Here is a 24,007-nt window from a genome sequence, read left to right as displayed (position 1 = left end):
AGTGAAATCTTTGCAACTCACTCATTACTATTTTAGAAACATATATAAAGTTCAATGAAGAAGGCAATTTAATGATGACACTAATTTATTTTATAATATAATTTCTCTTTTTTGGATTTAGTCGACCGCCTAATGAACTTTCCTATCAAGTAAATCCCTAGTAAGCTGGCAAACAATACGCCGAATACGAAACCAATAACGTCAATTAGGTACAGACTATACCATGGCAATAGCGCCGCACTGGATTTCAGGTGAGGTGCTCCCTTATTTCGTATTGTGTAGTCAATCCAATAAATGGCTGTTTCCATAGCGCTCGATTGTCTATCTCGAAATATTTTCGACACCTCTTGCATCCGTATCATATACTCAGGGTCATAGAGGAGCTTCTGCAAAGCCCATGTCACTGATGTTTCCGTTATATTATTGAAATCCAAATAAATACCGTAGCCATCATTCGCCGCCTTTTTTGTGTGTAAGAACTGAAATAGAAATTATGAAGTCCTTTAAGAGAATGTTATTAAATAAGATAAATTGAAAGGAAGCAATTGAGCAAAGCTTATAAGGAAGCAAAGACACATGAAAAATCTCCGGAATTCAGTGGAGTGGATATTAGCAGTATGTTGTCACTGGATATCTCCGACTTAGAAAAATAAACAAACGAAATGGAGTACCACCTGAAAATTAGAACCAAATGGAACTAGCCAAAATCATTAAGAGAGTCATCCCGTGTGAGGGCCGCGATTGTAATGATCTTAAGACAAGTAGGAGGTTCAGACGTCTCATCCTAAGTGGCCGACAACGACCTAGAGGGCAGAGCTATCCCAGAAACCTAAAAAGTTGGCGAAGTTGACCGTGAAGGTCCACCCGCAAAGATTGAAGCTTCATCAAAGTGCTCGGTCGACACGTTCTTGCACGCCTTTGTGAGCTCTTTGATCCCCCACGTGTCATTAATACAGAATCAACGTGTCTTGCCGATATTCCCCGTACCAGTCTGCCGCTTCTCCAGTAAACAAGGTGTAGGCGTATTCCAATACAATTGAAAAATTCCCCTGCAGAGTCGAATGAGCTAAGAGTTCGACTCGGAAAAGGAACTTTTCTATTGGCAGCGATCCCTCGGAGCCGTCATATTTTAAGCCCCAAGAGTTCAAGATGTGCAATATTTTGTCCGGGGACATCACGCGACGAAGCCGTCCCGATGAACTGGATGAGAGAGTTAACGGGGATAATGGCGATGAAAGAGAAACAGATGCTGGTGTTGCACGGGAATGCACACCGCCATAGAACCCTTTTTCTACGTGCAAGATAGTGCCTCACTAGCAAACCAGACATATTGTGGTACTCACAAATGTATGTCAAAGCGACTAATGACCTCCAAATCGCCGATATTCTGGTTGTTCAGTAGTTCATCGAAATACTCAACCCATTGCTCCAATATGCCCATTCTGTCGCAAATCAGATTACCCTCTTTGTCTCGGCAGGATAAGCATCGAGGTATGTAAGGCTTCATCCTGCTGACTTGGTGGTAAAACTTCCGTGCCTGGTGCGGTTGCTCCCTGTACTTTTCGAGCTCACAGACCTGTTGGTCCTCCCAGGCTTCCTTTTTCCATCTGTGAAGTCGCTTCTCCGCTCGACGGAGTTCGTGATAAGTCTCCGCGCGTGCCCGCGTCCTTTGAGAATGCAATATTACTTGGTACGTGGCATTCTTTCGTTCCATAGCTAGCTTACATTCATCGTCAAACCAGCCGTTCCGACTCCTTTTCCGGCTGGGGCCAAGTATATTTGTGGCCGTATTCGTGATAACGTTCTTCAGGTGATTATGAAGATTATTTGTTGATGCTTCATCTCCAGGATCTCTGTTGCCTGCAGTTATTGCGTCATCCATTTCCCTCTTATAGGTGTTGCGGAGGGCTGTGTTGTGGATGGCTTCAGTGTTAACTCTCACCTGATTGTCACAGGAGATTCTGGGTGATGTTGTTATTCGAGCTCGGAGCACCATGCAATGAGATAGTGGTCCGAGTCTATATTGGCCCCCTCTATATGTTCTGACATTCATCATGGTTGAGAGGTGGCGGCGTTAAATCAACATGTCGTCAATTTGATTGAAAATGGTTTCGTCTGGACGGGCCCATGTATGTTTCTGGATCACTTTCCACGCAAAGGAGGTACTTCCAACAACCATTTCGTGTGACACTGCCAATTGAATAATCCACAGTCAGTTATCATTGGTATCCCTATGTAAGCTATGGGAGCCGACGTATCGCCTGAATACGGGCTCCGTCCCTACTTGACTGTTGAAATCTCCAAGTATGATTTTGATATAATACTTGGGACAGGTTTCGAGGGTCCACTCAACTGCCTCGTAGAAGGTATCCTTCTCCGACTCTGCAGCCTTCTCTGTAGGGGGGTGAACGTTTATGAGGCTTATATTTCTAAACTTGCCTCGCAAACGCAGAGTACATAGTCTTTCACTTATATTTTCCAAGCCGATAACAGCAGGTTTCATTTTTAGGCTGACGAAGAAACCTACTCCGAGCACATGGTTTACGGGATGGCCGCTATAATATATCGTGTAGCGGATCTTCTCCAGGAAGCCGGTCCCTGTCCATTGCATCTCTTGTAACGCTGTTACATCAGCCTTATATTGGGACAGGGTATCGGCTAGCTGCTTAGCAGCATTCGGTCTGTACAGGGAGCGCACGTTCCATGAGAAAATGCCCAAATCGTTAATCCGTTGTTGTTGCCGGGTTCGTCGTTGTAAAATTCATCCTGTCCAAGGCTCCTTTCGGGGCTTCGTCACATCGGTTTTCCGTGTGGGATTATCAGCCCTACCCAAACCCCAACCTGGAAGACCAGTTGGTACATTTTGTCCCGTTTCTAGGCACGGAAGACTCGCCTTCATCCTTCTCCGTCTGCAGTTTTTCAGGAAGAAGGAACTCCCAGCGATCACCACGTGGAGGTGGAGATAGGGTTTGATAGTAGAGCCGTTGGTGTTGGTTGAGCAGGCGTTTCCTAGGTTTTTCTGCTCCATCGTGGGTACCAATCCACGTTTCGTCCTGGAACCTACACCTACTTACTTATACTACCTAAAAAAAATCAAATTAAGAAGTAAAATCTTTAAGGACCGATGTATGAAAGTGGTAAAGTGACAATAATTCAGCCCACCATAAAGCCATCAGTAAAAATACTTCCTCCACATCCTGTTATTCAATCCTTACAATAAAAATTGGAAGAGTGCTTGTGTTATAACTGAAAATTACCTGATCTCCAAAAAATGGTATTGCAAGTATTGGCACGCTTCTGTAGGCAGCTTCTTGCACGCTTAGGAGACCGCCATGAGAGATGAAGAGTTTGACATGGGGATGAGCGAGAATATCGTTTTGTGGCATCCATTTCTTCACCATAACATTTTTCGGCAGATTCGGAATATTTTCATCTCCCCATTTCCAAAGGACTCGTTCCTTCAACTTTGCAAAGACTTTTATGAAGGCTTCAACTTTTGATGCTGGCATTCGAGAGCTATCGACATTTGTTCCTAAAAGAAGGTGAAAGTGAAGTCTAGGCAAACGGAAATATCTTTAGATGGAAATGTTAACAAATCAATGAGTTCATGGAAAAATTTGAGAGTATTCTGACATAATTTTTTTCTGGTGGCTTATTTTACGCTTAAAACTAAAGAAGGAAATACAGTCAAAGGGCCCAAGCTGTAGGGCGTTGTAGGACCGGCATAGCCTTGGGATCGGAGAGTGGAAGTAAATCTCGAGCTGCGCGAAGGGTGCATCAAAAATGTCCGCACTACGTGCGTTATAAGACGATGCAATACGGAAAAGAGTACACATATCAAGGAAGATATGGCATTGCTGCAAGGAGGGGAGATTGAGGGTGCAGAGTCGTGACGGATAATCAACCCGTGGAAGGTTCCTTTTGCAATAAAGGGTCCGGGTGAATTTGCGTTATACAACTTCAAGAGCACGGCAGTCACGAATGCGGAAGGGGACCAGACTACACAGCAATATTCAAGGATGTTTCTAACAAGGGAATAGAAGAGAGTTAAAGAAGGCTTAATTGAGGTAAACTCGGAGGAGTAACGTAGGATAAGATCAGACCTTTTGGAAGCTCTATTGATGATGTCAACGAAGTCGGAATTGAAACGAAGTCTGCCGTCGAATATTACACCCAGGTCTTTGAAGGAGGTCCGTAGTGAAAGGGGTTGTCCACTGAGAAAATAGGAAAAGGATGTTGGGGAGGGTTTAAGCAAATAGCACATTTGGCATAGGCATTTGTTGACATTCAGTCTTAGCTGATCGAACACCAACGGAATAAATTATCAAGGTTGGGCTGTAAGAGAGCACCGTCCAACGGAGACGAAACGGAGGAAAATAATTTAAGGTCGTCTGCGTAAGGCGAATAAGGGCAGGGACAGGAAGAGTAGCTGGCCAAGTATGGAGCCCTGGGGAACACCAGGAGAAGGAGAGAGGAACAAGATGAGTAACCATGAAAAGAAACTTTGCAAGAACGGTATGAGAGATAGGAGGAAAGCCGGGAGATGACTGAGGGTGGAAAGTCTAGTAATGAAAATTTAAAGAAGAGATTATTATTGTCAACGGTATCAAAGGCTTTGGAGAAATCGGTATAAATATCATGTACCTCCTGTCGTGAATTGAAGCATTTAGCAACAAAGTTGGTAAAAACCAGAAGGTTTGAAGCCGTAGACCTATGTTTAACGAAACCATGCTGCTCTTTCACAATGAGGTGATCGAAGTGGGTGATCAACCAGTCGTTGACGTATATTTCGAGGATTTTAGAGCAAAAGGAGAGAAGGAAAATGGGGCGGTAGTTCACAGCAAGAGGAGGGTCTCCGCTCTTGAGGAAAATGATAAGGGCCTCCTTCCAGAGATGGGGCAAGCAGCATTCTTCTAGACTTTAGGTTAGGAAGCGCATCGGGCCAGGTCCAACATTGGGGTCAAGATTACCAATGAGGAACTCAACCAACGAAGGCGTAAGGAGAGGAATGGCCAGAGATTCGTAGCAGTCTGCAGTTATGAGAGGTGTTGCGGGTAGAGGACTCGCGGGAAAAAACACTGAAGAAAAGTAGGCGCGGAGAAGGTCGCAGGATTGTTGTGGGAAGTTCAGCAAAACTGATAGAAGAAGGGAGACATTGAGTGGGATTACGAGAATTGCGAGCGTGAGACCAAAAGGGCTTTAAGTTACCGCGAGCAAGGGCGGCTTCGACGCTCGATAAGTATCTTTTACACGCTTTTCTAGCCATTGACTACACAGTAGAGCGGATAGCCTTAGAGTGAGCAAGGTCGGCGTCATTCTTAGAAGCCTGAAACTTCCTCCGCAGTGTACGTTTCCGGCGAATGTTAATAGGAATTTCCGTAGTGAACCAAGTTGGATACGAATGTAGGCAAGCCGGGGAACAAGGGACATAACAGGAGAGGAGATCGGACATGATATTATAAAAGATGTTTAGAGTTTGATCACACTATGAGTTGTTTAATATAAGTTCCCAGTTGAAAGACGCGAAAGCTGAGTTCAGACCGTAAAAATTGGTTTTGCGGAAGTTGAGTCTAGTGGATTTACGCTTGATGTTGGGTTTTGAATGAGGGAGCTCCGCTTCAAATTCAAATGGAGGTGGTGAGCGTCAGTTTTGACATACGGGGATGTGCAAGGAAATAAAGAGAGGTCTCGTTCGGGGAGGTTGGATAGGAAGAGATCGAGAGTGTGGCCCAAGGAGTTTTTGATGGTATTGAAATTCAGGGCAGAGCAAGTGTTCATAAAGGAAGAAAGTAGAAGGGAAGAATGGGAGAGGTTGTTGAAAGAAATTGGGAGGATGGGATGATTAGGCCAGTAGAGTATGGGAAGGTTAAAATCTCCGCAAAGGAAGAAAGGGAAGCACGGGAACCTGACAGTAAGGAATTCAGACACACTGTGAAACAATTCTTCAAGCAGGTGAGAAGGGGAAGCACAGGGGACATATACACAAGATACAATGAACAGGAGAAAGTTGGGCGGGAAGACACGAAGAGCAACACAGTCAAAACGAAAGCCAGAGGAGGAGAAGACGAGCTGGACGAAGAGTGTATCTTTTATTGCAATTAGGACCCCACCGCCGGACCTATAAGATGCATCCCTGCCTCTGTCACAGCGGAAAGTAGAATACCCTTCGGAGAGCTCGGAGTTTGATATGGCATCAACCAGCCAGGTTCCGCAGATACAGATGGCATGGTGTTGTTGAGCTAACGCGAATAAATTGAAGGCCCCAAGCTTAGTTCTTAAACCACTAATGTTCTGATAAAACTGACGGACAGTAAACATGGATCCAGCTATAAAGCTCGGGCGGCAGGCGGGTTGTCCTGAAATTTACCCGCGAATTGGGGCGCTTGTATGATTGATGAATACACCTTCAGGCCAGAAAGCAGGGTTGCCGAGGATGTCAACTTCGTTTGGATAATTCACCTTGAAAGACGCAATCACCCGGTTGGTGTTGTTGGCTTTTGCCAGTTTGACGCAGCACAGAGGAGAGAGTAAACCAACTTTGTTATTTGTATACTCTAGAACATCGTCCGTAGAAGCTGCGAACACTAGCCTGAAGATAAAGAGCTGTTTAGGTGGGGACGCCACCTTCAGGTTGGTATCACTGGTATGGGAGGATGAAGTGCCAGGATATATGGCAGCGGCGGGAAGTCGAGCTTCGTTGGCGACAGGAACGATGTCAAAAAGTGGAGCGGCTGTGCTCCAATTCGTGACTTGCTGAGGAGGCTGCGGATATTGTCCCGCTGTAGACGAGATGGAGCAAGACAGGATCGGAGGCTCGGTGGACTGTAACTCGTCACATAGGGGTCGCTGGATCAGGGGTGTAGAGCCAGTGGAAGCAACCCTGATGTAGGAAGGCATTGCAGACGAAATCAACTCAGATTGAGACGCCTAGTGCATAGCCTCCTGGGAAGATGTTGAGGCTACACTGTTAAGCAGAGTAGTAAGTAACTTTTCAGAGGGCAAAGTCTCAATTTATAAGCCGCCGGGAACACGTAGATAACGACGACTTAGTGGATCGTCGAATTTTTGGCAATGCACCAGTGCTACGGTCCACGTTTTCGGCGGAATTCAGTGATTGTGCTGAAACGCTGGACTTGGTGAAGTCATCCTTAGCACAAGGAGAAATAAACACAGTTGAAGATACAGTAGATGCCGCCGGTAGAGGAACTCCAATCGACTCCGGTACCAAAGCAGAAGTCTCAACGACGAACTGAATGGCTGCCAAGGTCGAGAACTGTTTAGTAAGCAGCTATATTGCATCTGACAGCGTGGAACCACGGCAAGTGTTGCATCGATAGAATATGTTGTTGGCGAACTTTGCTCGAATCTCCAAAAATACTGCAGGAAACTTAGGCATTTGATGTGATAAGATTTGCCCGCAATAACCGTCGCAATCAAGGAACTTAGAGCGCGTGGATTCAGGTTCGTTACACTGCGCGCATCGGATATCGTAAATTGGAGGTGATGCCATTATTCAGAAGACAAAATGCGACCGATTCATAGCGCGCCGTTTGGACTTTCAATTAATCCAAATAAAACCCTTTAACTCTCCAAGGAAGCTAAATGTCTGGGAGTTATTCTAGAGAAAAAGCTTCTTTGGAACAAACACGTAGAGGTAAAGATGAAACGAGCTTTCACAGCTTATGGGTTGTGTAGTCGGACCTTTTCCTCAGCATGGGAACTTAGGCCTAAGGTAGTAGTGTGGATATATGTTGCCGATTCATTAGGTCGATGTTCGCTTATGCATCCGTAGTGTGGTGATTTAAAGTGAAACAAAAGAGTTTTCGCTGTACCGGTGTCATGAATATGACATCCGGTGCAGTTCTAAATGCATTACTCAATTTACAGCCCCTGGATATATTTATTCAAAGCACTACATTGAGAGCAACTCATAGACGAATTCGATTAGATGTACGGGGTAACAATGGATATGGGGGGCACAGAGCATTGGAAGAGTTGTTGGGAGAATTGAATCTAGTTTTTGCAATGCCTTCTGATTCCCGGATCCCCATACATCTGTTTGGTAGAAGATATGAAGTTATCTTGAAACGAAGAGAAACTTGAGACGAATCGGAAGAATGCGATGGCTCGAAAATAGAGCAGGGTTTTGGAGCAGGAGTTTACCTCCCGAATAAAAGCGAGAAGTGGGCTTTTCCCTTGGGACGATATACAATGGTTTTTCAGGCTGAAGTGGATGCGATCCTAAAGGCGGCAACATGGATGATTGACGAACGGTTGAAGGGCAGGCGCATCGCAATTTGTAGCGATAGTTAAGCTTGAGTATTGAGGGCGTTGTGTAGTTCTTTGATTACTTCAAAAATCGTTCAGGAACGTAGAAATCGATTGGACTCTGTTTCTAGAACTACTCTGGGTACGCGATCATTGTTGTGTAGAGGGATGAAATCTCGGATGCTTTAGCAAAAGGGGGTTCAATTTTCTCCATGCCGGGACCGGAAGCAGCACCCCAGTTGCTAGCAAGTGCAGCATTGGCTCTGTTATCAAAAACTTTTATTTTACCTCAATCCAGCGCTCTTTAATGCATTTCAACTCACTTGTTAGAAGCATGTGAATATTGTTGTGCAGTCTAGTCTAGGACCTTCCTCGCGTGGACAACTCCTCCCAGCTTCGTATCTTCAATATCCCTGCCTTGCTACAACGCTGCATCTTCATTGATATGTGTACCTTTTTCAAACTCTGTAATTGCCTGATGGACTGCTCTACCAACTCTGATATTAAGCCTCCCTTAGTACACGGAGGGTAAACAGTTGTGAAGTCCTCCCCGCGATCCCGAGATTATGCCGGTCCTATAACGCTCTAGATATTGGATCCTTTGGTCTGTCTCTTTCATTAGTTTTAAGCGTAGGTTAAACACTTATTTGCTCTTTCCTGAGAGGAATATGTAACTAAAAATGTACTCCTCTGGGTAGTGTTCGTTGAACAATTAAATAAAATTCCCAAGAAGTTCACCTTCCTCTGCTGCTGTCTGGGAACCTTCCAAAGTTCACGGTGTGCAGTTCGGATGGATCCGTTTTCACATACCGGTGTTAGGCCAGTTTCGACCACATCCGCAGATCACCTTCTGTACCAAAAGCTCCGACGGCCCCTTTCCTTAATATTAGAAGTTTTCCTCTACTATGTCTTTTTCTTCCATTTCTTGGTAAATTTAGGTAATCATGCCATGGACAGGCGAACCGTAGTCGCGTTTCCAGTCTCCGCAATAACGGAAGTTGCCGTACTCTCCTTATGGGCTAATGGCGCTGAGAGTGATAAGTGCAACCATTCCACTGACCTGAAAAACATGCCTCTAACAGATTTCTCCGTGGAAGAACATGAGTTTGGTGACCCACACCCAATAAAATAAACTATGTGGAAGAACTCTTAGAAAGACAGTTAGCCTTATGAAGTGGACGTCCTCGCCATATTTTGATACCCATCGCAGGTGTTTGCTTAGAAAATTGTTAAGCATAAACGAGGGTTCCACGCATTCAGGCTTCAGTTTACGCGCTTTTATTAAACTAAAACCATAATTTTTATTTTACTTACCTAAACTGAAATAGATAGCCCCATTTCTGGCTTCATCAAGAAATTGACGGATGTCTCTTGGCAAAGTTTTCGGTGGCTTGATTTGTACTCCACCAATAGGTACCATTCCCATAACAAGAGAGCGTGGCCACTCCAATGGTACGTAGTTGTTCATCAAAATTACAGATATGTTTCGCTCCAAATCCCAAACTGAGGGTAGTGGACCTGGGGAAAACAGGTTAAATCTGTGAATAGCAAATGTAACCATTTGTTTTCTGTATACATATTTACTGAATTATCATCGAAAAGGAAGGAACTATGCCAAAATTGGCATCCTTTTCAATCCATTGCTTGTATCTACCTTAATACACTATCGATAATCTTTTTACTTTCAAAACTTATTACCTGGCAAGTGAGCGAAGTATTTTTGAGCCAATTCATTCTGTCTGGGCATATGTACCCAATGTTTATTCAACTCAGTGTACAAGCATACATAGGCGTTGTGTAGTCTCTCAAAAAATGTCATTCGATCTGTAAAAGGATAGTACAGATGCGGAGAGTGGGACCATGGCGTGATTTGTCCCATAAATCCTGATAACGTATTGTCGAATCCATATGTTGTCAATGCAACCATCGGGGCGTTGAACTTCTTTGCTAACATAAGGAAGGCCTCTTGAAAGAATTGCTCAACTATTACCAAATCGAATTCCAAGTCGGTGGAATGAATAAGTTTCTGAACTTCAGGATGTTTAAGGGCATATTCGGTTGGCTGATCACCGAGAATGTTGGCCATTCGCATATTGTCCCCAATAGACATATCGGTCAATTGGAATATATCCAGGTTATTGAATGCTTTGCTGACTGTGTAAAAGTAAAGTTGGAAAAGCAGATATAATCGATAATATTACAGGATGTTTGGCGCTTTACTGAAAATGAATACTTACTGTCGGACCAAAAGTCATATCGAGGCTCAACAATGATTTCTGTAAGGTTATTGAGTTTTTCTTCCTGCCGGTGACAAGCTATCACAGTCACCTATGAGTTAAAAGAACCCAGAGATATACTATATTTGTAATTCTCATTCTCAGATTTATGGCATCCTTACTTCATGGCCTCTCCTGGCAAGCTCTGCGATAACAGCACTTGACACTATGTAGTGACTTTTGGCCGGAAAAGGGAAGACGCCAAGAATTCGTGCCCCTTCTGTTGGTGCCAGCCAGCATATGATTGGGAGAATACCGAGTATAACTTGAGCCAGCTTCTGCAATGAGGAGATAAAGTTTAATGTTGTATGTGCTCGTTAGAAGTTTATATGCCGAGTTTTCTCAGCTAATTCAAAAGAACAAAAAAATTATAAATAACATCAGTAAATGAATCGAATATGGCCGATCAAGTCAGGCAAGCATAGTAAATTGTAATGCCTCTAACTAATTATTTTAGAAATGTCCCAGCAAAAACGTAGGCGACCATAAAAATGAAAGCAAATGATTAATTAAAGGTTATGGATTCTCCACGTTTCCCCCCATGAGTTATGATGTTGTCCTTCCAATTTTAATTGTTTGTACGCAAGAAAAAAATAGAGAATCCTAATTTGGCGAGTCATTGACATCATGGGGTAGTAGAAGGGAAAACTAAATCAGTGTTAACAAAAAAAAATTCTATAAGAGGCCGTAGCACTTTATCTTTGCTACTTTAGCTCTAGTCCTGTGACATCACATCATCTGGAGAGGTAAGGTCCTTGGAAGACATCTTGCTATTTAATATTTGGCAAAATTCGCAGTTAACTATGTTTTATGAGCCAAACCCAAATGCAATCCAGGAGGAGAGAAGCTATTTGATTTCATCACTTCAGCTGATCTTATGACTGCAAATGTAGGGTGCGTCCCTAAGTTCGTGAGGCCAAGAAGAAGTGAAGTAATTGACCTAACAAATTGCACTTCAAAGCCGTTAGAGTTGATTACACACTGGCGAGTGCTAGACAAGGTCTCACTGTTAGATCACCGATACCTAGAATTCAATCTGACTATTGTAGGCGAACAGTCTACAGGACAAAGACGGAACCCTAGGAAAACGGATTGGACAAAGTTCAATGAACTTCTTGGCAATAAAGTATAGTTCCCTAGGCGACTAAGGATTCCTTTGCGCTGGAAGATGAATTTAAAACTCTGAACTGCACAGGGGGCTTGTCTTATTTCCCGAGGCCAAAACAATAAAACGGTTCCTTGGTAGAACCGGGAACTGCAAAAACTCAGGAAATCAACCAGGCGATTTCTAAATCGGGCTTGTAAAAGTAATGAGTACGAAGACTGTTTAAATTTCAGGAACTTCTTCTTCTTTTTCTTCAGCCTTTGTCCCGTTCACAAACGGGGTCGGCTCGTCGTGATCGGCTTCGCCATTTGGCTCTATCGAATGCCTCATCTGGGTGCAATCTCGAGGCTTTCAAATCCCCATCCAGCGTATCAAGCCACCGTTGCTTAGGTCTGCCTTTTGGTCGTTTACCATCGACTTCGATGTTCAGACCAATCTTTGCAAGTGAATTCTCGTTTGCACGAATTGCGTGACCATACCATCGAAGACCCCTCTTTCGCAACTTTTCCACGATCGGTGCAACCCCAAAACGATCGCGGATATCCTCATTTCGGATGTGATCGAAACGTGTGACGCCTCTAGTCCAACGTAGCATCTTCGTCTCCATTACCGCGAGACGCCGTTCATTGTCATTTATGGTCGGCCAACACTCAGAACCATAGAGAGCGACTGGACGGACAACATTGCGGTAAATTTTAGATTTGAGACGTTCGTTGATACGTCGATCACAAAGGACACCAGTTGTGGAACGCCACTTCATCCAGGTTGCGTTAATGCGTGAAGCAATTTCATAACGCAGCTCTCCATTGGCTGATAGCGTTGACCCGAGGTATTTAAATCGCTCAGTTCTGGGCAGATCACTGCCGCTGACAGTGATTGTGCCTGTTTCATGGGGATCGGTCGTCAAAAATTCAGTTTTGTTTAAATTCAATCTGAGACCGTGTTGCATGAGGCGATCATTCCATTTTTGAACAAGTTGCTCGAGATCATTTTTGCTATCAGATGCTAGGAAAACATCATCTGCATAAAACAGTGTGTAGGGCGCTGGACGTTGGATATCCCGTGTGACGGTGTCCATAACAAGGACAAAGAGGAGTGGTGAGAGGGCACTTCCTTGATGAAATCCAACAGAGACACGAAGCGGTTTTGATACACCCGCCATACTTCGAACTTTACTTTTCGGATCGTGGTAGAGCAATTGAACCCAGCGCACGAGTTCTTCTGGCACGAAGTGTTGTCGTAAAGCATATCAGATGAGTTCGTGTGGTACACGGTCAAACGCTTTCTCCAGATCCAGAAAGGCAATGTAAAGAGGGCGATGCTTCTCACGGTGTTTCTCCATGAGTAACCGCGCAGCGTGTATTGCGTCAGTAGTTCCGCAGTTCTTGACAAATCCGGCTTGATTCACGGTTATTTCAACGATTTCGCGAATACGGTTGTCAAGAATGCGTTCAAAAATCTTCATGGTATGGGAAAGTAACCGGATCGGACGGTAATTTGAACATTCTGCTGGACTACCTTTCTTTTTCCATATTGGAACAGTGGTACTTTCTTGCCAGTCAGATGGTGTTCTTCCTTCCTGAATAACCCGGTTAAAGAATTCACTCAGCCACGGTGTTGGGTCCCAGCTCTTTGCTTTCCAGAGCTCAGATGCGATGTCGTCAGGTCCTGTTGCTTTCCCCGATTTCATTTGTTTTACTGCCTCCTCGACTTCAGTTGCGCTGACTGGTGGAACTGCTCCAAATGTCGGCAATGATTGTGGAAATGGAGGATGAGCAAATTCTTCAGTTGAAATCTGCTCGAAGTATTCTCGCCATCTATCCGTCGCGGCTCGACGATCAGTAAGCAAAGTACCGTTCTTGTCATTAACACAACAGAAGTGTTCGATATCCTGTGTGCGTTCATCACGGCTTTTAGCAAGTCGATACAGATCTCTCTCGCCATCCCGAGTGTCCAGTTTATCGTAAAGATTTTTGAAATGGTTCGCTCGGGTGACAACGACCGCTTTCTTTGCTTCCCGGTTGGCATTCTTATAAATTTGCCAATTAGCAGGCGTTTTATCGTCGAGAAATTTGTGGTAGAGGCGTTTCTTTTCACGGACCTTCATTTCAACATCATCATTCCAAAGCCAAGTATCTCGGTTGATGTACCGCTTACCCGGCTTGGTTACCCCGAGGGTTGCAGAGGCCGCTTTGTGGATCGTGTCTTTTGTTTAAATTTCAGGAACTCACAGCGTGAATATAAGAGGCTCATTCGGTGTTCGGAACGAGACTCCTTTAAAGCGTACTGTGAGGAACTGGAAGGCGAAAGAGAGACTTCAAGGCTGTGCGGAGCCGTCAAAAGGGATGAGTCGGCCAAGCTGGACTCTCTTAGAAAACCCGACGGTACTTTCACGAGCTTCAGACTGGATTCAGTACAGACCCTCCTGGAAGTACACCACCCAAGAGAACGGGTTAGAGAAGTGGCGGGGGAAAGTTGAGGGTTCTTGTAATCTGTTCAACGCGCAAGTGCTGCACTGCGAAAGCGGTTGTTACCCATGAAAAGGAGAGAGCTGCCATATTGTCCTTTGAACATTTCAAACCAGGTGGCATGGATGGCATCTATCCGGCAATGCTAAGGGAGGGTATGGAGCACTTAGAGCGACCTCTAAGAAATATTTTTCGAAGATGTCTTGCTCTGAGCTACGTGCCTTCCTCTTGGCAGAAGGTTAAGGTAGTCTTCATACCGAAGCCTTGGAAAGATGACTATTCTAGTTCAAAGAACTTCAGACAGATCAGCTTGACTTCATTCTTGCTGAAAGGTTTGGAGAGACTGGTGCAGCGTCACATTCGCGGAAACGCACTTAGGTCGCACTCACTTCATGAAAACCAACATGCTATTCTGACGCAGAGATTGCTGTGCGCTGAGGTGGGTGTCGATCGCTATCTGACTGCAGAAGCAACGAAGGGCCGCCCCCAAGGAGGTGTGTGTTCGCCATTTCTGTGGAGTATGCTGATCGATTCACTACTATGCGAACTGCAAAATTTGCCAATACACGTTCAAGCTTATGCTGATGACGTGGCTGTGCTCGCTGTTGATCGGGATCTTGGAACGGTGTATAGGAATATACAACGTGCCGTTGATTTGATAGGCAGCTGGTGCCTCAAATAAAACCACAATGGACTGGATGGACTTTGCCTCCCTGAGATGAGGGGTACTATCCTTCAACTCTCCGAAGAAGTGAAATATTTGGGAGTCACTCTAGATAAAAAACTTCTTTGGAACAAACATGTAGAGGTAAAGATGAAATGAGTTGTTACATCTTATGGGTTGTGCAGACGGACCTTTGCCTCGACATGGGGACTCAGGTCTCTTGTGGTACGTTCGTACGGTACGTTGCCATCATTAGGCCGATGTTCGTATATGCATCCGCAGTGTGGTGGGTTATGGCAAGACAAAAATGTTTTCATCGTAAACTAGCCGTACTGCAAAGAACTGTGTGTCTGAGTGTGTGCAATGAAGACGACACCCGGCGCAGCTCTGAATGCATTACTCGATTTGCAGCCCCTGGATATATTTATTCAAAGCACTGCAATGAGAGCAGCTCATAGACTAATTCAATTAGATCTATGGGGAAAAACAGATGTGAGGGGCACAGAGCATTGGAAGAGTTACTGGGAGTATTGAATCCAGTTCATACAATGCATTCCGATTCTTGTGTCCCCATACATCTATTTGGTAGAAGATATGAAGTTACCCTGAAACGTAGAGAGAACTGCGTGGCGGGTTGTACGAAAGTATTCTACACCGACGGCTCAAAAACAGAAAAGGGTTCTGGAGCAGGAGTCTACCTCTCGAATAAAAACGAGAAGTGGGCTTTTCCTTTGGGACAATATGCAACGGTTTTTCAAGCCGAAGTTTATGCGATCCTAAGGGTGACAAACCGGATGATTGATGAGCGGATGAAGGGCAGCCATATTGCAATCTGCAGTGATAGCCAAGCTGCATTAAGGGCGCTGAGTAGTCCTTTGATCACCTCGAAAATCTTTCAGGAATGCAGAAACCGGAACCAGCATGTGGAGTATCAGTAGCACTGGCTAAGTCTGTTTTCAAAAACTGGGAACAAGCTTCCCACAGTGACAGGTGGCAGAGCCTAAATGCTGCTCGACACACCAAACTTTTCCTGCCAGAACCGAACATGCGTACCGCAAAGTTTACCCTGTCTAAAAGCAAGAGGACTTGCAGATGTATTGCGGGCATTTTGACAGGCCATACTTCACTAGCTGGGCATATGTTCAAATGGGAATAACTCAAGATGATACGTGTCCCTCCTGTAATGAGGAGGCGGAATCCATGGAGCATTTCCTATGTGAATGCCCCGCCTATGGACGCATCAGGCATCAAATGTTTGGAACCGATGTTCTCCAGTTGTGACGGGTAGCATCACATCCACTAACGGAAATCCTGCGATACGTTAACGAATCCGGAATATTCCGTTAGACAGGGGAGGGGAATACAATGGGCCAATACGGCCTGAGTGATCAGAAGCTGTAGCTTCTCCACCACCGCACACACGCACACCCCCAACATAGTTAAGGGTCGTTCAACGACACCAGAGCGGCTCTTCGCCCTTGGATGTTTTGACGATTATGCCGTCAACCACCAGGGACGGGAGACTTAGGCGTCGTATGGTTTGGACGCACCAACTTAACGAATTTATCGCCCGCGCCTATTATCGTGTCAGGGATTTGGAACGGAATCCATCAGGGTACAGACACTCCCTCCTCCCTCATAACCCGCTTTCGGGAATTAAGTCATATTCCGGAGCAGAACGTCGTCAATCAATACCGGATGATAGTGAAAAATAATCGAGTTGCCCTACCAACCAGGTAACAAATTTTCCACGAAGTCTCACTTAAGGTCGTTTTGGAGTCATCAACTTACCGGACTGAACAAAGGAGCAACATGAATACTCCACTTGTAAGGCACTCCATGAACCCAGTGATCAGGAGAAGCTTAGTGATTGAGGATGTTGACCCAATTTATAATGAGGCTTTGTCCGCATTCCATGTCGCATTCACAGAATATGCTGAGATTCTCCCAGACGCTAGGCCATAGATCCCAAAACTAAAGTTTGCTTCGGCAACTACTAACATCATTGCTGTCGTTGACAGAATTTTCGCTGATCGTTTGGCTAGCGAGATTAATGCTACAGAGGTTGACAGCCTGATCTACGTTGCAGCTGCCGCGGTTATTCGCCTCCATAATCAACATCTTAGAGCGAATAACAGAAATATTTCGACTCAACAAAAGAGTCGAAAAGTTGAGAAAGGAATTTGTTTGTGTCACGAGGTGCTGAAACTTGCGGTATGGTCCAATCACATCTGTAGGTATCAAAAAAACTTTCAGCGAAGGACAGACAACAGCTTATTCCTCCAAAACCAACGGGGATTCTACAAAAATCTCACTAACTCAGGGGGGGAAAGTAACTTCGATCTGGATCAGACACAAGACTTCTGGAGAAGTGTTTGGAGCGAATCCAGCCATTGCAATGTAGAAGCGGCGTAGCTCCTACACGTTATGCGTTCATGCGAGGCCCTCTCCGAAATGACAATGGCTGACATAACTGAAATCGATGTAGAAACTACCCTTGACACGGCAGGCAATTGGAAGGCGCCAGAAGTTGACAAGATTCACAACTTCTGGCTTAAGCGGTTCAAGAGCACTCACAGGATATTGGCAAATCAATTTAATCAGATGATTGCCGATCCTAAATTAGTTCAAGAATTTTTTACCAAGGGGGGAACTTTCCTCATCCCCAAAGAACAGGGTGCCTCTTGTCCTTCAAAATGTCCACCAATTACTTGTCTTCCTACCATCTACAATGTGCAGGAGGAATTTACCGTTCTGTGCCTTCAGCCCATCCTTAGGTTAGTCGCCCCTCGGTCCGGTTGGGCGGTTTTTTACTATATATATATATAGTTTAAAAACACCCACGGATCCTTTTCCCTCCCAACCGGACCGAGGGGCGACCAACCTAAGGATGGGCTGAAGGCAACACCCAAAGGCCCGCATCACAGCGATAATGCGTTTTAACGCAAAGTGTGAGCGACCATGCGAAAACGTATTGCTACATTCCGATTGTCGTAAACACTTCAAGCAATGACGCGGTGGTTTTACACTACAGAGACATGGATCTTAAATCGAAGACAGTACGAATTAAGACTGAAACCTAGTAGGTCAGATTATTACCAAACCTGCTTCATATCGTCCGCCAAAGGGCCGTAGTTCCGGATTTTTTCATGCTGCTTTTCAACAGTGATTGCAACCAATCCAGCCTAACCGATGTCTCCCATGCCCAGATAACATCCTCCAGGTGTTTGTCCACTACAACAATTGCAATGTCGTCTGCATAGCCGAAGTTTGATGCGCAGACATGGTGGTACATCACTTTTCAGAGTAGTGGGCCCAGTACTGATCCTTGAGGCACTCCGCCGGTTATCAAATATTCAGCTGGGCCAACGTCGGTGTCGTCGAGGAGCTTTTTATCCACGAAATAATCCCTAATGATTAGCTGAATATACGAGGGAACATTCAACTGGTTTAAGGATCTTATTATATGATGCCATTGCGCTGAGTTGAAAGCATTCCTCACGTTGAGGGTGATGTTGACACTGTAATTTTTTGATACCACCCTGCCATATATACCTGCAATCGCTTACTCTGCCAGATTGACTACTGCCCCGTCCCAGAGGGGACTACGATTATCGACTTTGCTGATGACCTAACTGTGGTTGTTGCAGCAAAACACCCAGAAGATGTGGAGGTCTACGCAAGGGAAACAGTGAGAGCGGTAAAGTCCTGGCTAGAAAAGGCCGGGCTAACCTTGGCGGACGCGAAAACGGAAGCGGTCTTAATAACAAACCGCAGAAAAAATAACACTGTGAAAGTGGAGGTCGGTGGACATACGGTCGTATCAAAGCCGGCTATTAAATACCTGGGGGTAATAATTGACACCCAATTGAGTTTTAGGGAACACCTAGAGTATGCATGCCAAAAGGCAGCCGGTGCCACCACGGCACTTGTGAAAATGTTGCCAAATATCGGTGGACCGAGACATTGCCGGAGGTTGGTGCTAGCCGGAGTGGTGCGCTCCATCCTGCTCTACTCGTCGCCTGTGTGGGCAGAGGCGCTTGCAAACTCTCAGAGACGGAAGCAGGTGAACTCGGTTTACCGGCGGATGGCTTTGAGGGTTTGCAGTGCTTTTAGAACCACATCAGATGAGGCAGTATTGGTGGTGGCAGGCATGATCCAAGTTGACATTCTGGCCAAAGAAATGAGTGTCGTGTACAATGCAAGACATATGGAGGGGCATGCACAGCGTAGAAATGCGGCAAGGTCAGAGTCGCTTGATCTCTGGCAACGCAGATGGGACGAGTCTACGAAAGGTCGGTGGACGCACAGGTTCATTCCCAACATTAGGGTGTGGCTTGAGCGAAAACATGGGGAGACCAACTACCACATTACCCAGCTCCTCACCGGACACGGTGGTTGCTACAGGCAGTATCTGCACCGCTTTGGGTTGGATGATTCTCCGAAATGTCCCAGATGCGATGGCATACCGGAGGATCCAGAGCATGTGATGTTTCACTGCCCACGATTTGCGATGGAGAGAAGGAGCTTAAACCAGGTGCTGGGCAGGAGCGGGACCCCGGAGAGCTTGTTTAGTGAGATGCTGGAGTCCGAGGAGAAGTGGCTTGCGGTTGGCTCCGCAATCATACAAATGCAGGAGGAGTTGCTGAAGGAACAAAGAAGGAGGAAAGTTGCAAATAGGAGAAGGATGAGTGCCTAAGGGCAAACCTACCCCGCGAAGTAATACCTTAATGGTAGTCCCGCGGGGCTGGGGCTGGGGCTGGAGAGACTGGGGGTGGTTTTTAGTGGGTGTGAATCCCACACGCGCCCGCTGTAGTTCCGCCGTTCGGAGGGCGGAGCTGCAGCGGACGTGTCTTGTTTTCCACCTCCGTGTATGCACAAAAAAAAAAAAGATTGACTACTGCATTGATAGCAGCCACCGTTGATCGCCGGCGCGAAAACCATATTGTTGTGTGGACATGCCTTTTGCTTCTTCTACAATTGGGAGCAGCCTGTTACATGTAATACGCTCTAGTAACTTTCCTATACTGTCCAGCAAACAAATGGGACGATATGACGATGGCTCTCCACTCTTTGGTAACAGCACCAACAACATTTGCGTTTTCCACTGAATCGGGAAGGTGCACTCTTCCAAGCAGGTATTAAAAGTGAAAACGAACCACTCCGGTCTTGCTTTTATAGCTGCCTTCAAAGCCAAATTCGATATTCCGTTCAGTCCGGATGCTTTTTTAGCATCTACCTTATCGCAGGCAATGGTAAGCTCATCCTTTATTATACGTGAGGTATCCGTTGTGGGATGCTCTCTTTCGACCGCAATAGTGCATTTTCTTTGCTGTAGGAATAGAGTGGTGACTATTCTTCACAATAAAACTGGGCCCCACCTCCTTTCAACTTGGTCATTACCGCTCTATAGGTTCCTCCCCACGGATTGATGTCGGCCTCTTCGCAGAGTTCTTGAAAGGAATTCCGTTTACTTCCACACTTCCGCAGCTCTCTTCGACTAGTTTTACCTCTGTGCAATTTCCTGCTGATCATTTGCGCTTTGGTAGTTTCTTCTCCCTTGCGAGGTCGTCAGGACAACCTACGGACCGAAGCATTTGTTTGCACCATCGCAGATTCGGCGAAAAAGTTGCCAGATGTACGCTCCCGTGTAAATTCGCGCCTACCTCAAAAAACTAGGTCCGCGGGGGGTTCTGGCGACGCCCACCCAGAACGCAGGGCCACGTCACCTAACAATTTATGATCCTCTCAGCAGGCGCAATTATCTTGTAGACACTGGTGCGGAGGTTTCGTTTCTTCCCGTACCTCGTCACCATTGGCTATTCCTTCAATCTTTAAAACTTGCGGCGGCAAATTCCTTGCGTATTAATACCTACGGGTATAGACAAGTGGACGTGAGTCTTGGCTTGCGTAGGACGTTCCCGAGGCGATTCATCCTGGCGGATGTCAGCTTCCCCAGATTTCTTGTGTTACTATGGGTTTGCTAGTGGACTTGCAAAAGAGGTCCTTTATAGACCCCCTACCGAATGTAGTCTCTCTAAACCAGTGAAGCACAATGTGCAGCATCACATTAACACTACTGGTTCCACTATCTCCTCAAAATTGGAACTTAGGAAGAACTGCTCTAACTTCTGGATCAAGTAAATCATGAGTTTTTCAAATGGCACAATATACAATTAAAGGTATCCTTATAATTGTAGGAGGTAGACTGGAGCTCGGGTCGAAAAGTAGAATAATTACATTATTGACCAGAAGCTTAATTCAGCGACTAGCTACGATTCCCAGGACGGGGAATTGAAGACACGGTTCTTCATCTAGGGGCAATTAATTTTGCTAATAATTTGTTTAGTTGGACTAAGCAAAACAATAGTTTTAAATATACCAATTCCAAAAATAGAGAATAGCTGTAAGCTTGCCTGAAAACCTGACAAAAGCCAATCTAAAACAAATAATTTCTTTATTTAATAATCTCATTATTTTATACATCCCAAGCCCAGGTAAAGGAGAAGGGTTTGAGGCAACGTACTCTGTACTATCCTCAGTAAAACAAAAATAAAATGCTGAGATCAGGAAAAGAAATCAATCTCTCTTGGTGACAGGCCCGCGACAGGTCGACCAAGAAAATGCATACAATGTCGTTACAAACATGATGATCGGATTGAGTCACAAGCCTCGCAGAAATGCTAGGGCGTCCACCTCAATCGACACGGCAGGACGGGCCCCGGTTCCACAATCATTGCCGACATTTGGACCAGTTCCACCAGTCAGCGCAACTGAAGTCGAGGAGGCAACAAATGAAGTCGGGGAAAGCAACAGGACCTGACGACATCGCATCTGAGCTCTGCAAAGCGAAGATCTGGGACCCAACACTGTGGCTCAGTGAATTCTTTAACCGAATTATTCAGGAAGGAAGAACACCATCTGACTGGCAAGAAAGTACCACAATTCTAATATGGAAAAATAAAGGTAGTCCAACAGAATGTTCAAATTGCCGTCCAATCCGGTTACTTTCCCATACCATGAAGATTTTTGAACGCATTCTTGACAACCGTATTCGCGAAATCGTTGAAATAACCGTGAATCAAGCCGGATTTGTCAAGAACTGCGGAACTACTGACGCAATACACGCTGCGCGGTTACTCATGGAGAAACACCGTGAGAAGCATCGCCCTCTTTACATTGCCTTTCTGGATCTAGAGAAAGCGTTTGACCGTGTACCACACGAACTCATCTGGTATGCTTTACGACAACACTTGGTGCCAGAAGAACTCGTGCGCTGGGTTCAATTGCTCTACCACGATCCGAAAAGTAAAGTTCGAAGTATGGCGGGTGTATCAAAACCGCTTCGTGTCTCTTTTGGAGTTCATCAAGGAAGTGCCCTCTCACCACTCCTCTTTGTCCTTATTATGGACACCGTCACACGGGATATCCAACGTCCAGCGCCCTACACACTGCTTTATGCAGATGATGTTTTCCTAGCATCTGATAGCAAAAATGATCTCGAGCAACTTGTTCAAAAATGGAATGATCGCCTCATGCAACACGGTCTCAGACTGAATTTAAACAAAACTGAATTTTTAATGACCGATCCCCATGAAACAGGCACAATCACTGTCAGCGGCAGTGATCTGCCCAAAACCGAGCGATTTAAATACCTCGGGTCAACGCTATCAGCCAATGGAGAACTGCGCTATGAAATTGCTTCACGCATTAACGCAACCTGGATGAAGTGGCGTTCCACAACTGGTGTTCTTTGTGATCGACGTATCAATGAACGTCTCAAATCTAAAATTTACCGCAATGTCGTCCGTCAAGTCGCTCTCTATGGTTCTGAGGGTTGGCCGACTATAAAAGACAATGAACGGCGTCTTGCGGTAATCGAGACGAAGATGCTACGTTGGACTAGAGGCGTCACACGTTTCGATCACATCCGAAATGAGGATATCCGCGATCGTTTTGGGGTTGCACCGATCGTGGAAAAGTTGCGAGAGAGGGGTCTTCGATGGTATGGTCACGCAATTCGTGGCAATGAGAATTCACTTGCCAAGATTGGTCTGAACATCGAAGTCGATGATAAACGACCAAAAGGCAGACTTAAACAACGGTGGCGTGATACGCTAGATGGGGATTTGAAAGCCTCGAGATTGCACCCAGATCAGGCATTCGATAGAGCCAAATGGCGAAGCCGATCACGACGAGCCGACCCCGCGTGTGAACGGGACAAAGGCTGAAGAAAAAGAAGATGAATTCTAGTAATTATTTTAAACCTATAGTTTTTTTAAACCGCTTGGAATTTAGAAATTATATAAAATTAGAATTAACAAAAGTTTCTTACTAATTTTCGAGCGGCTACTTTACTTTCTTTTCACATTTAATATTTGTTAATATTTTTTCTGCAAGGAGAATTTCATCAGGTTGTTGACTATTTCTCCAGAATTTAAAATTCGATTTTTTTAGTAGTTTTTATACAGTTCACTTTTATTTTAAAATTTTGGTAACAAACGATAGGCTTATCATCTAAAACTGCGAGCAACCAACATTTCATCACAAATCTAAATTGTGTTACAACTTGTGAAGGTTAACCTTTCTTGAATTAATTTAGCCATCTATCATTCATCAATGAGAGATATAGACTCGAGAGAGTTTTCATTAAAAGATTCTTTCATACAGATACAGATTGGCAACTTCAGAATTTCACAATTGTGTATATGATTACACCGCTTTTCTGTTTTCACATTTGTGATTATTTCAAAAGATCTTGTGTATATCTATTGATTCACTGTTTCCTTCACAATTATTATTATTACTACCTTTTACTCGCTTGAGTTTTCAAGTTGCTTCTGTAATGCATATCTTCGAAATAGTTCTTTACGGACAAATGCAATAATGGGAAATTATAAATCCAATTACTAATTCGTCATGGATGATTGAGAATTTTGTGATATTGGAAGTTCAAGATGAGCATTCAGTGATTTAACATGGGGTTCTGTGTTTATTGAACTCCAAATGATGTAATGATAAATCCATAATAAATTAGAAGATAAGGGGGTATTGATTTTATGCACGATTTATGTACAAGTACCATACCATCGTTGGAAGAATTGAGCTGACACTGGAACACACTAGCCACTATCACAGTTCAATGTCACTGTTCGAACTTTCCTTCCACACTGATCATCACTAGCCTTTCATGTCTGTCTATTTTCGGCACGTTAGTGAATCTTAT

General features: G+C 44.8%; 1 protein-coding gene across 1 annotated transcript; it reads right to left on the bottom strand.

Moving 5' to 3' along the window:
- Nucleotides 1–67: 67 nt before the first annotated feature.
- Nucleotides 68–24,007, bottom strand: LOC119660067 (UDP-glycosyltransferase UGT5-like). Its single transcript, XM_038068447.1, has 7 exons — nucleotides 23,869–24,007; nucleotides 10,667–10,822; nucleotides 10,506–10,596; nucleotides 9,967–10,422; nucleotides 9,583–9,786; nucleotides 3,258–3,532; nucleotides 68–479 (listed from the first exon to the last, which is right to left on the bottom strand). The coding sequence occupies exons 1-7, from the start codon at nucleotides 23,869–23,871 to the stop codon at nucleotides 81–83; spliced, it is 1,584 nt and encodes a 527-aa protein (XP_037924375.1). The 5' UTR covers nucleotides 23,872–24,007; the 3' UTR covers nucleotides 68–80.

Source organism: Hermetia illucens, chromosome 1 (assembly GCF_905115235.1).
Source record: "Hermetia illucens chromosome 1, iHerIll2.2.curated.20191125, whole genome shotgun sequence".
Lineage (NCBI taxonomy): Eukaryota > Metazoa > Arthropoda > Insecta > Diptera > Stratiomyidae > Hermetia > Hermetia illucens.
The sequence above is the reverse complement of the archived record's forward strand: the minus strand, read 5'-3'. Positions and strand labels throughout refer to the sequence as shown.

Bases quoted from the DNA above. Each gene is read 5' to 3' on its own strand.
- LOC119660067 (XM_038068447.1), bottom strand. The intron at 10,423-10,505 runs GTAAGTATTCAT...ACTTTTACACAG, and splicing joins ATATGACTTTTGGTCCGACA to TCAGCAAAGCATTCAATAAC. The intron at 3,533-9,582 runs GTAAGTAAAATA...ACCTTCTTTTAG, and splicing joins GGCTATCTATTTCAGTTTAG to GAACAAATGTCGATAGCTCT.